The 14,389-nt window shown below is 28.3% G+C and overlaps 1 protein-coding gene across 1 annotated transcript in view; it reads right to left on the minus strand.

The window, feature by feature from the left end:
- LOC111621806 (protein crumbs-like) overlaps positions 1-14,389 on the minus strand; it is a 68,579-nt gene that overhangs the window by 6,866 nt on the left and 47,324 nt on the right. The window contains exons 11-16 of the mRNA XM_023364056.1: positions 12,447-12,995; positions 8,155-9,518; positions 4,876-5,210; positions 4,535-4,789; positions 3,775-3,962; positions 543-661 (exon numbers count right to left, since the gene is read on the minus strand). Coding sequence (XP_023219824.1) covers positions 543-661; positions 3,775-3,962; positions 4,535-4,789; positions 4,876-5,210; positions 8,155-9,518; positions 12,447-12,995 — 2,810 coding nt within the window. The remainder of the gene's footprint in view (positions 1-542; positions 662-3,774; positions 3,963-4,534; positions 4,790-4,875; positions 5,211-8,154; positions 9,519-12,446; positions 12,996-14,389) is intronic.

Here is a 14,389-nt window from a genome sequence, read left to right on the forward strand (position 1 = left end):
ACTATTAGAACAGAAAAACATGTATTACTAATTTCCTCTACTACAATATTTAAGTGATTTAATAAATTTTAAAAAATTAAATAGAAAAAATTTTAATGTGAATTGTATTACAGTAGTATACACAGGTCTGACAACCTTCTAAATAATTCTTCTCTGAAAATTATTATATTGAGGGAAAGAATTACCAAAAAATTACCATATTTTAAAATATAAATTTAAGTAAGATTATCTAATTACATCAATTTTAAGTTGTTTGTAAGTTTAAAGATAAAATTGCTAGTTAAAATCAGCAAATAAATTATTTTTCAACTGATGTTTTAAAATCAGATAACCTAAAGGTTATCCATATGAAATTATAGTATATGCTATGTCTTAAGATCAAATTTGATCTCTCCCAATGACAAAAAATTCATGTTTTAGTTTACTACTTCATGTCAATGTAATATTTATTGTCTTTATATTATGCAATAGATTTTTTGTCACATGTTATGATAAAACTAGAAACACAAAATAAATAATAACAAATAACATAATTTACTTACATTGATAACCTTCATTCATATTATGACATCTTGAACCTGAAGGGCATTGTGTTTCATTTAAAGAACATGGCTGTCGTTCAGAACAATTTTCACCTCTGAAATCTTCTGTGCATACACATCTGTAAATAATTTAGCAAATTAATAAATATTCAAATTAAGCAATAATGAAATCTGAAATAAATTAAGGTCAGATCTAAATATAAATTAATCTTTAAATAGCAACAGAAAAAACTTAAAATTGGCATTATAACTAAATCTACATGAACTATTAATTATCATTAATAAAACAGAATTTACAAATGAACAAAATCATTAATAAAACAGAATTTACAAATGAACAAAATCATTAATAAAACAGAATTTACAAATGAACAAAATCATTAATAAAACAGAATTTACAAATGAACAAAATCATTAATAAAACAGAATTTACAAATGAATTTCCTTATAATGAAAAGTCTTTGAAAAACACACAAAAAATTTAGTAAACAAATAGTGAAAACAGTGTACTGTAATGTTTCTCTTTTAACTTAGCTGATCTCTTAAGCTAATAGCAGTCAGTTAGTTGAGCGGATATCAAAATTTGTGTAATAAATAAAAGCTTAAGAACTACAATTTATCACAAACATACATACATTCTCCTCTTTATACCAGTACAGTCATTCTTTATTCAATACTCTGGCTTCCACACATCAGTCTAATTTTGTCACCACCAGAATGCATGTTAACAAAGAAGACTGTGTAGTTTTAAGTTTTGAACCATACCTGCATAAACTTTACAGTAAGATTGCTAGGGATTTAAATTTGATGTTAGCATATAAGAGAAAACCCAACATTTTCCACCTCTTATCTAATGCAAAGAATAACATGAAAGATGCTAAAGCACTGGGTGTATACCTTATCCTATTACAAGATGAACAGTTTAACATATAATTGTTGTATTGTACAGTACAGTCGACCCTCTATAATGCGGTAGATACGTTCTGCTTTATAAGAATTTCACGTTGTAGGAATCCTCAAATACATGAGCCAATCACAGTCCAGCATATATGCAGTTTATGGACTACAGCTGTTTGAAAGGTTTTCTTCTATAAAATTATTCGATTCTAGACTAATTTCACTCAACATTTCCAAAATACGTATAATTTTTTCGGAATCTGTATAAACTATGCTATAAACAAAAAATTGTAGGATTACTTACCGAGTGTGCACCGTTCGACCACACCATTGCTTAAGCTTGTTTTTGTCGCAGAGCAGCGCACCAAACAGCGGCCGCGATTTCTGATAAGTTATTTTTCTGTGAAAAATTCATTCACCTTTGGAGACATCATTAATATAAATAATTTTTATGGCCGTTGAATAAGAAATGCTTCTTTCACAAGAAATGTATAAAATTAGTGCTGTATTAGACTTACGGTACCTAATTTACATACTGTACAGACAATAGTAAACTCAACTTACCACCTAAACTTTCTGTAGCATGTAAGTAGTTCGGCTGCTCGTCCACTATTGGTCCAGATTCGACCAATCCTGTCGCGACACGAGTTGGCGATGATGTTTTACTGCATTTTAAGAGTCTCTTTTAACATCTTTATACGAATACGGTCGCAATTTTTTCACTGTGATGTACGAATCTGCATTATATGAACCTGCATTATAGGGGGTCTACTGTACATAGGATCTACACACAAATCCTGCAAGCCAGAATACGTGACCACAATTACTACATGGCCATGGAAAATTTCAACATTTGGCGTATGTACATTTTGTGCTGAACCTGAGGTTAATTATGTAGCTTCATCCCTGCTGGGATGAAACTACACTTTTACACAAGGTCTTTGACCAACATGACTTACAATCATTTGAAGCATTAGAAATCTATATAGTTGAGAAGAAAGGATGCCGCATTAACTCTGACAGCATCACAGTACTGCAAGCATGGAAATATTTTATAGATTCACACAGAATTTATTGTTTTTAATTTTATTATTTAATATAACACCATGTAAAGAATTAAATCATTGAAAGTCTTTCTTTTATTTTTATGCTTTAAACTCTGCATCATGACATGTATCAAACATATTTTTGAATATTTAAAATTGCTATTTTAAACATGAAAGTATTCTCCATCGAATGATAGAACTGTTTTTTTATTTGCTTTATTTTCTGATGAGGGCCTCTAAATAGCGGCTGAAAATGTTAGAACTTTACAGTTATTTGCTGGAAATCACATATAGGTGTTATTTTTATATACATACAATAGAATATATTTATTTTCATCACTTTGGAACTTTGTTAATTTATCATTAAACAACTGATAATGTCTGCAGTTACAATAAGCAGATTCTAATATTGTATTTTATTATTCCATTACTCTATAATGTGGATGATTTAAGATTTATTAACCTAAGACTAAAGAATTGAAACCAGAAACTAACAATCCATTCTCATTTTTTAAATTTTATGTTCTCTCCAAAATGCCCCCCTTCAGTTATTCCAACTGAATTCAGTTATTCCAACTGAATCAAACAATTTTTTTAGTTGATCCAAACAATTATAATTTTGGCAATAAAATATTATTATATTTTCTATTATATAGTTCATCACTTGAATCATGCAAAAGTATTTTATTTTACCATTAATACAAATTTAATTAAATGATACTTGGAATATGATGACTCCACATGATTAAACTGATTAGCAAAACAACCACTTAGGTTTTCAAGAGACCAAGAAATATAGTCTATTAAATGAATGATTAATGTTTTCAGAATGTTCATCGTTCAATCATAAGGATGTAATTTAATGAACTTTTGAATTGCAGCATTTTTAAAGAAATTATTCCTATAATTTGAACATTCATTAAACTACAATAGTCTGATGATAGACTGACGAACCTTCTGAAAACATTAATCTTTAATTTAATAAAAAATATTTTCCATCTTCTTGAAATTCTGAATGTTTTGTTAATTAAGTTACATTTTATTTTATTATCATTAATGGAATTGGAATTTCAAATTGTTAAAACAAAATCAATGCTTTACTGAAACAGATTTCATAAATTACTTTCATTATATTAATTATTCTTAAAGATAATGTTATTTTATTATTGATAATTAAATTTACAAATACAAAATCTTATTAAGCAAGTTTTAGAATTACAAGATAAAAGTTTTATCAAAAGCAATCAATAATAAAAAGTCAAGAAGTATTTAAATAAATATTTTCTTACTGATAAGCATTCCAAATATCTTTACAAGTACCACCATTCTCACAAGGATAAATAAATTCACATGGTTCATCTGATATTACACCTTTAATTACATTTTCCATATGCACTTTCCCAAGGGTTTCGGGAAATCCAACTGTATCTGAAGAATTAGTTGGCAAATCAAAGAAAACGACAACTTTTTCATTCACCTATAAATTTTATAGCAAATGTAGTTCAATAATGAATTAAAATACTGTTAATCAAACTCTGTATACTAAAATTTCTTCTACATTAAAATTATTTGAATTTTTTTATATAAAATAGAGTAAGATTGCAACATTATATGTAAAAATCCTTAAATGTAAAATATTGTTAATTTTTAAATTCCATTCAAAAATTATTATTATTTTTAACATATATTCATTAGAATAAAATATTATTTCTAAACAATTTTATTGATAATTTGTGAAAAATGGAACTATTTACTGAATTTATGTAAATATTACAATTGCTACTTGTTTTAATTACTTCAAATATCCAACAAAACAGCCAGAGTCTTTTATTAAACTATTGAGGCTAAATAATTACCAAATAATTTGGTAAAAGTTAGACATTTAAGTTTACAAAACAGGAAAAAGCTTAAAAAAAATAGGAATTTCAAACCACGAATAAAAATTATTGCTTAGAACAAAACCAGAAAAATCACATGATTATAAATAATAGGTATGTGTGTTAACTGTATTACTATATTTAAAACGATCATAAATTATTAAATATTTACCCTCATGTCACTAATTATTCCTTTAAAAAATCCTGTATTAGTACCAGAATATATACTAAAGCCATTATCTCTCGAATGAATTGTAGTTAAATCATTAGTCGTATCAAAAACTTCACGTTTCTGTCTTCGACAATTAGAATATGATCCAATATACAAAATATTAGCTTCAAGACGTGCAGTTTCATTAATAGAGACAACTTCTCCACTTTGTGTATCATTTATGTAAGCAACTAATGCTGAGCTATTCCTAACAATCTAAAACAAAATTTTCATTAAACATTTAGTTTTGTTAATAATAAATAACATCAAAAGTTACTTTTAAAAATAATGTATCAACTTACTTGTAATAAATAATATTCACCGTCATCAAATTTCCTCGGAATAGTAATAATATTTTTTGAAGAAATACCTTTAACTTTTAATGTAATATGAAGTTTGCTACTTTTAAGGAAGGCTTCTAAATAAGAATTTTGTGTCTCGTCCAAAGAATTGGTTATAAAGTATGACGAATTTGATTGAGAAGAACCTAAATGAAATAATAATCCATTGTCCTTTCTGGTTCTAAATATAAGGCTCACATTAACTTGATATTCCATAGATTTGGTATCGTTTTCATTAATTTGGAGACTAGCACAACCATGAGAATTATTAGGACTAAATGTTACAGGAGTATAACCTATAATAATAAATTTCAAATTTAAATGACATGTATCAAACATATTTTTGAATATTTAAAATTGCTATTTTAAACATGAAAGTATTCTCCATCGAATGATAGAACTGTTTTTTTATTTGCTTTATTTTCTGATGAGGGCCTCTAAATAGCGGCTGAAAATGTTAGAACTTTACAGTTATTTGCTGGAAATCACATATAGGTGTTATTTTTATATACATACAATAGAATATATTTATTTTCATCACTTTGGAACTTTGTTAATTTATCATTAAACAACTGATAATGTCTGCAGTTACAATAAGCAGATTCTAATATTGTATTTTATTATTCCATTACTCTATAATGTGGATGATTTAAGATTTATTAACCTAAGACTAAAGAATTGAAACCAGAAACTAACAATCCATTCTCATTTTTTAAATTTTATGTTCTCTCCAAAATGCCCCCCTTCAGTTATAATACAAANGTCAATTTAACAGTGAGAGCAGATTATGAGATGGTATGAATTATCTACTGATTTTAACTTGCAATTATAAACTCATTCAACAGATTTTCATTTGTCTAAACTTACTAGTGGTAATTTTTAAAAACCACAACTGCACACACATCTTTCTTGCCTTATCTTCACTTATCATTCATTTATTTTCTGTAAGCTAATTCAAGTTTTAATTGATATTAGACACTCAAATTTGTATCTTGAAAGTTGATAACTTTATAGTTAGGGCAATCATAATCACATGATCACACTGCTATCTTGAACTTGTCTCGACCCCAGGCAGCTCTCCAAATATCAAGTATTCTACAAATATTATCGATACTAAAAGCTTTTCCTACTTAAATTTTCTTTATATTATTTTAGCATTTACTGTTATCATCTTTTGATAAAAATGAAAATGAAGTAAAATGATAAAAAAATTTTTACTAGTCAGCAGCCATTTGTTTTTTCATCACGTATGAAGCATTCTCTCTCAAATATTCCATTTCAGTTATAATATAATTGCATCTATAGTAAATTGCTACGTAAATTAAATGAAAAAAAGAAGAAGAAATGTTTGACATGATATTTTCTAAAATGTATACTAAAAATTGTCATGTTTTTGATGAATATTGCTGAGATCAAGTAGAATAAAAGTTTTATTTCCATTCTATCTACTTTTTTCTTTGAGATATTTGCTGGCATGGGTTATACATGAGTTATCTACAGGAAATTATGATATTCAACAAGACTAAATTGTTTTATTTACTTTTTAGTGAGATAGCTAATACCACACTAAATAACATAACATAACACTAAATAAAAGCACAAAGCTAAATAGAAGTAAAAATGATAAGACTCAGATATTAATTTTAATTACAGCTATATATTTTTGTAATTTTATAATGTATTTATAGCAATTTTGTTTTTGTAGATCAATGCATATTAAAAAATACTTTCCAGGATAATAGAATAAAATTAACCATTATTCTAAGGAATAAATTATACTATAGAATTAAGTAGTTCATTTAAAGAAAATTAAACATGAAAAATTTTAAAAATCCTACAGAAAATAAGTAGAGACAGACTGTTTTATGTAACTCCAACATATGTAGATCTGGACTTACATAAAATAATTTCTGATGAGTGCAAAAAACAAATCTACAAAATTTTACAAAACAAACCAATAATATAAAACACTACAAATTGTGAGAAAATATGTTAAGCTGTGGCCTGTGAAAATTCAAAGCTGTCTGTATGGTGTATTTTTCTTACTTAGTTTACATAAGTTACATATGTTAACTGCTGCATTTGTAAGATACTTAATAAAACATGGTCCAAGTTACATAAAAAAACTGATATACACATATGGTTGGGAAGTAATTCATTCACCTGCATCAGAGACTTTCTATAAATAAAGATTTCAAAATGTGACCATAGGGTCGGGACCTCTTTGGCGCCCTGTCAGGATGACACCACCGAGTCTCTAGGGGACTCGGAAATCGCGACGTTAAGTCTAAAGATTCGCGAGCGGTAGCGGGTGAGCGATTGGATTTGGAGTAGAGGTGAGGAGAGAGACGAGGAAGTAACTTACTCGGACTCCATAGTAACAAATAAATAACAATTTTAATTAAATCGAACTAAATACTATACAGAGATATCGGGCATATTATCGTTAGGCTTGTTGAAGATCAATTAGTTTACAACTTAGATATAAAAAATATATATATATATCGTAGTATGGATATTCAAACACTTAATTTAAAATTTGTAAAAATACAACTTTTTAAAACATAATTTCATTAAAAGCATGTGATATTGTGCACCAAACATTTTTAAATAGCAAAGTATCATTAAAAAATATCAAAGCTGTTAGTCTTCAGTGTTCTTGTTTTTAATGATAGTTTTTAAAGGTTGTCTATTGTATTTTTAAAAATTTTTAAAAAATTGCACTTTTAGTTTTATGATTTTTCAAACTTCTTAAGCTTTTAATATTCAAAACACATAAGATACATTGAATATGTGACAAAGTCATAAAAATTTATTAAAGGATAAAGAGATGCTTATCAATTCCTGTTTCTTTTTCCACTCACTTTCTTTTTACTTGTATATCCAATGAAACTTATGCAGTAGTTTCTACTAAAAGCCACACTCAACAAGAGATATTTTTTCATACAGGGATATGCATTTTGAGCATTTTTTTTGCCCCTCTTCAGTCCAATTTCTTAAAGAGTACTTCTTGTTGAGTGTGACTACTGAAAAAACAACTATGTAAGTTTCACTGAATACAATTATCAACTCCATTTTCAGATTCTTGCTCTGAACAAAGAAGTAAAAATTTAAACAAATTTTAAAATTTGTCTAAATAACAAGAACTTATTATTAACATATCTTACATGTTTTGAATAAAATATACTTATTTCCAATAAGAAAAATAAAATTCAATAAAAGTTTTAAAAATTTACTCACTGTACTTGCATCTAACTCCAAAAAATGATCGTTGACATTTACAAAAGTATACATTCCACTTGTCACTGCACTGACCATTATTCTCACATGTATCTTCATAACATTGTTTCGATCGATTACAGCCAATTTTTCCACCTGATAAATCATAACTTTTATCATCTGGTATGAAAATTCTGTCATTGAGTTTCACTTCTCTAATGCAACCAATAAAATTTGGTATATCTGATGAATTATTTGGTGGTTGAATTATTCCTGGCATCTGACCTCCAAGAATTATTGAATGAAAATTCAAAGAATTCTTAAAGGCAAGCTGTTCTTCATCGTCATTTACATTAAATATAATAACTGAAGGAGTTAAACTTACTGTTACATTCTTCCATTTGGCATCATTAATATACATATTGGCAATGAATAAACTATTAAAATAATGAGTATTATTATATATATCAAGTTGTATTGCACCATTATTTAAATAAACAATGTAAGATGCATGATCAGTTGATACTTTAGCAAGTAAACCTGTTGGTAATGTTGTTCTAAATTGAAATGTTAGGTTATAAGACATTGTGTCATTTACAGTAACTGGTAATTTCCAATATGTTGGAATATTTGCTCTTGCAACTGTACTAAATTGCTGAAGTGACTCAAATGACACAGTTGTTATAATATTACAATACTTTCCATAAAATCCCAATGGACATTCACACAAATATTTATGATTGTTGTTATCATCAAGATATGCAATACATTTAGCATCGTTTTCACATTTATTATTAATACAACCGAGTAATTCAATATCACAATTCTTTCCACCATATCTAGAAGGACATTCACATTTGTAGTCAGCAATAAGATCAGTGCAGACGGCATCATTTTTGCACGGTGAGAATTTCAAACACTCATTTATTTCAACATCACAATACATTCCTTCAAAACCAGGTAAGCACTGACAGTGATAACCATTAACTTCATCAATGCAAGTTCCATTTACACATTTATTATCTTCACATTCATTTATATCAACTTCACAATTTTGACCAGTGAATCCTTGAGGACAAAAACAGCGATATCCACTAGCATTTTCATAAGAAAATCCAGAAAAAAAGCCAAGATAATTTGTTTCATAAAGTGTTTGATTAGAATTTTCAAGGCAAAGTGCACTGTTATAACAAGGATTAGGATCACAATCAGGAAAATCAATCTCACAGTTTCTGCCATTAAAGCCAGGATAACAATTACAATGATAATTTTTTATTTCATCTATACAAGTCGCACCATGCTGACAAGGAGAAGATTCACAATCATCAATATTTATTTCACACAAACTTCCAGTATAGCCTGTTTCAGAGCAATTGCAAGAAAACCTGAAAAGTTTGGAAATCATTATTTCAAAAGTTGTGTATATGAAGAAAATTAACAATTAAATAATCCAAACTTCTAGACTAATTACCAGTATATGCATACATCACTGCTAAACCTTTACTTCCGGTAAGATATAATAGATAAAACAAACAAACGTTTTTGATCTTATCCAAGATCTGCTTCAGGTTCTTGGGTCAATAAAGTTCCAATTATGGAATGCTAAGATTCGAACATTTTGAAATTCAAACTTTTTAACAAATTTGGAATTAATAACACTGATTTGAAATAATATAATAAATTAATATATACAAAAAATAGACAGACATTCCCGATCTTTTCTTATTAATGTGGAACCATCTCCACAGGGGAATAATAAGTGTTGATTGTGACTATGGTTGGTATTGCTCCTCACATGCATATTGCCAAGCATATGATATTGAGTTACTGTCTTTGAAATTAATACACTTCCCCATCCAGCTAGCTTTGTATATCTCCAGGTTTCTAGGGCCCTAATGTGATCAGTCCGGAATGATCTTTTCATAAGCCTGATGTTTCGTAGGTCAGCCTGCACCTCAGTGTCAGTTATATAGGTGGACAAGGTGGTGGAGTGCCTTTTATCAATATTGTACTTGTGTTCCATGATCAGGGACCACAGGTTCCAGAGGGATTTGGTCTACATAGAGTTGACCAAACAGTACACAAAAGAATCATGGAACACAAGTACGATATCGATAAAAGGCACTCCACCACCTTGTCTACCTACATAACTGACCCTGAGGTGCAGGCTAACCACATTAGGGCCCTAGAAACCCTGGAGATATACAAAGCTAGCCAGACAGGGGTGTATTAATTTCAAGGACAGTAACTTGATATCATATGCTTGGCGATATGCATGTGGAGGAGCAATACTAATAATATTCACAATCAATGCTTATTATTCCCCTTTGGAGATGGTCCCACATTAATAAGAAAACATCGGAGACGTCTGTCTATTTTTTGTATATATTAATTTATTATATTATTTCAAATCAGTGTTCTTAATTCCAAATTTGTTAAAAAGTTTGTATTTCAAAATGTTCGAATCTTAGCATTCCATAATTGGAACTCTATTGACCCAAAAACCTGAAGCAGATCTTGGATAAGATCAAAAATGTTTGTTTGTTTTATCTATTATATCTTACCGGAAGTAAAGGTTTAGCAGTGGTGTAATAAAATAATCATTAAAAATATTGTTAAAATTAAGTCTGTGTTCAGACAGTCTCTTCTTATATAATGTAACATAAGAAAAATACAGTCTAATAATGATTTTAGATAATTTAGTAAAAATAAGCTGTAATAAGATATTAAAAATTGAGAAAATTTCAATATACTTTAATATAATTCAATTAATTATTTATCTATTAAAATTATACTCAAGAATATAAAAAATTAGATTTGAAAGTTAAAAATTTATTAAAATTTTCTAATTCATAACAAAATATACATTTTTAATTAATGTAAGAAATCATTAAATTTTATTAAAGCAAAAATAAAACAAAATTATATAATTGAAAAATATACATAATGTCCCATGGTCTAGAACTACAGGAGTTATGTTGATCTTTGTTTATTCAATTACATACCTCAAAGTCTGTTACCAGTGTAAAATTAACATTAAAAAACAAAAAATTAGATTTCCACAAACATTTTTGAACCTTCCAAATGGTTCTTCTTTGGGTAAACATATTCAAATTTCGAATACAGTAAAGCGTCGATTATCTGAATCAATTGGGGACTGGGGTTGTTCAGATAACTGATATTTCGAATAATCGATTATGTACGAAACAATAGTTTAACATATCCGATGTTGAAATTTTTCTCCATTGCGTTTTGCTTTGTGTTGAATTTTCGTCGATGTTAAGCCTAACAAAGACTATCATATCATTAAAAATTATTTTTTTATTTTGTACAAACAAAATAAATATATTTAAAAATATAAAAACAATAAAAAATTATACTTCAGAAGTTAATTTAGTATCAAAAATGTAAAATATTTGAGTAGCCAAAGATATAGCCAAAGATTGCAGTGTCACAGCACTGGCGAAAATTTAAATTTGCCGACTGGAATTCTTTCAGATAATCAACGCTTTACTGTAATGTTTTTTCTTTTTTAATGGCGTTCTAAAGGAAATTCATCGCCGCCTGAAGAAGAACCATTTGGAAGGTTTGAAAACATTTGTGGACATCCAATTTTTCATTTTTTAATGTTAATTTCACATTGGTAACAGGCTTTGAGGTACATAATTAACTTTACTCTGGTGTTTGGTAGTGTGGCTTTATTCTTTTACACAATGCATGACACCGAGTACACAGGAACAAATTCAAGTCATTTTGATAGTAGGTCCTACAGTCTGTATGAAATTACCAAAGAGTTTAACAGGCTGATCAGACCATATTGTAATCTGATCTGTTTGTCTCCTATGATTCCAAATTTATGGGACAGTCTTTATATCTAACAGAAACAATAAGAAAATTAAGACATGAGAGTCAAAACAAAAATAATAATGAAGAATTATAAGTAGCCTAAATGATATTTACAATTCATCTAAAATAATTTAATTTTATTAATTATTATTAATTTACATTTCTGTAATTATATATAATGATTAGTTCTATGATCTAGAACACAAAATCAAAAATAATTTTATAGCCTTTTTTTTAGTTCCTTTTTAATCAGTGAATTGCTGGAAAGTGAGAAGAAAGTGTGAATTTCAGCATTTAGAAAATAGTTCCAACTTTAGAATTAACAAATATATTTTATACCCTTTAAAATCACCATAAAGGGCAAAAGGGTAAAAAATCTTTTACTGCATAATTTAAAAAATTAATTATAAAATAAAATATTTTCCTTAAATTTTATAAATGTAGCATTAATTAAAAGTTTTACTTACTCATTTATTAAATCAATGCATTGTCCATTTACACAAGGTGAAGATTCACATTCATCAATGTTGATTTCACAATTCACTCCAGTAAAACCAAGCAAACATTTACATTTATAAGTATTTATCCTATCTTGGCAAGTACCACCATGCAAACAAGGTTGATTTTGACATTCATCAATATCCATTTCACAATGCCTTCCTGTAAATCCTGGTATACAAGCACATCGATAATCATTTATGTCATCCCAACAAGTGCCATTATTTTGACAGGGAATAGATAAACATTCATTAAATTCTATGTGACACTGATCTCCTGTGAAGCCAGGTGTACAATAACAATGATACGATCCAAAAGAATTTTGGCATATCCCATTTCTACAAGGTAATAGTGAACATTCATCAATATCAACGTCACAGTTCTTTCCAGTAACACCATTCGGACAAATACACGTATAACTTCCAATATTGTCTTGGCATGTTCCATTTATACAAGGATTACTTAAACATTCATTAATATTTGTTGAACAGTCAGGTCCAGTAAAACCAACAGGACACCTGTTTAAAAAAATAAATATATTATTTATTTGCTTGAATAAAAAAATACATGAAAACTTTACTTCAGAACTTTAGTTTTTACTAAATATTTAATATTAAAGCAATAATTTGTCACACTGAAAACTAGATATTGTCTATATTTAACACACATTACACCCATGAATTTGACAAAATAAAGTGCCATTGGTATATGAAAAATTAACAAACATTTAAATACTTTTGTATGATTTATTATGCACTATACTTAATATATTCTGAATGATTAAGTTCATTTGACCCCTTGAAGTATATGAAATTTCAGTCAGCACTTAATATGTTTAACATTAGTACATGTTTAATTAAAATACTATAATACTTCATAATTTAAGCTTAATGAGGAAAAGTAATAAATTACACAATGAATAAAAAAATATGCAAGATTAATTAAAACTATATTTAGTAATTTTTACAATGTATTTAATGATTTAAATGAAGTGAATAGCATGTATTGTACATTCTTCTTTAACTGCACTTAATTAACACTCAAGCATCAACACACAAAAACCTTTATAATGCAGCCTTTTAATTCAAAATTTATTAAAATACATAAAAGAAATGCAACGCCAGACTGCCTATCCACATGCTCTGGAGCAACTACAAGCAAGAGCCAAATGCTTTTCTAACACACCTGTTGCAAAACAACTCGGAATGAAGATGACAGTAGTCGCTTCTCCATCAGTTCCTAGATTATTCGGTTTTGCAAAACACACAAAACCGAAATTTATTTGTTTGATTACAAAATTTAGCAATAAGAGCATTAATTTCACTTATACGATATCCCTGTTGCACAGCTATTGTACGTATGTAAGATGAAATGATAAGAAGAAAGGAAACCGTGATAATAGGACAGGAGTTTATTCTATTCCTTTAGGTGACTGCCATTTTAAGTCCACCTCAATCAAACTAGAGCCCTGTTTTTGCTAACTGAGAGACTTCCTAATGAGCAAGATAAGGAAATGCAATAAATATGAAAGAACAAATACTAGAATCTTGCTACATATTCTTCGATCTTTAACTTTAATAGAATTGCATACACAAACATTAGAAAAGTGGCAATGGGAAGACCTATTGAGGAACATTATGCGAGATGGCCCTAAGGACTTTAGAGAAAGCAATATCACTGAAATATGCAGCACACATTGTAGTATATGCACGCTATATTAACAATGTCTTGATTATATGGAAAGAAAAACCAGACATTCAACAATTATCAGATACGTTGATTCCAACAAGTTTGGCCTAAGGCTCGAAATAGAGCAAGAGAATGACAAAAGTATGCATTTTCTAGACTTATCAATATAAGTAGAGAAAGGAGGGGAAATCAGCACAAATTTACAGAAAGACGACATATAATC

This window comes from Centruroides sculpturatus, unplaced genomic scaffold, assembly GCF_000671375.1.
Source record: "Centruroides sculpturatus isolate CEXI.00-Female unplaced genomic scaffold, Cexi_2.0 scaffold35, whole genome shotgun sequence".
NCBI lineage: Eukaryota > Metazoa > Arthropoda > Arachnida > Scorpiones > Buthidae > Centruroides > Centruroides sculpturatus.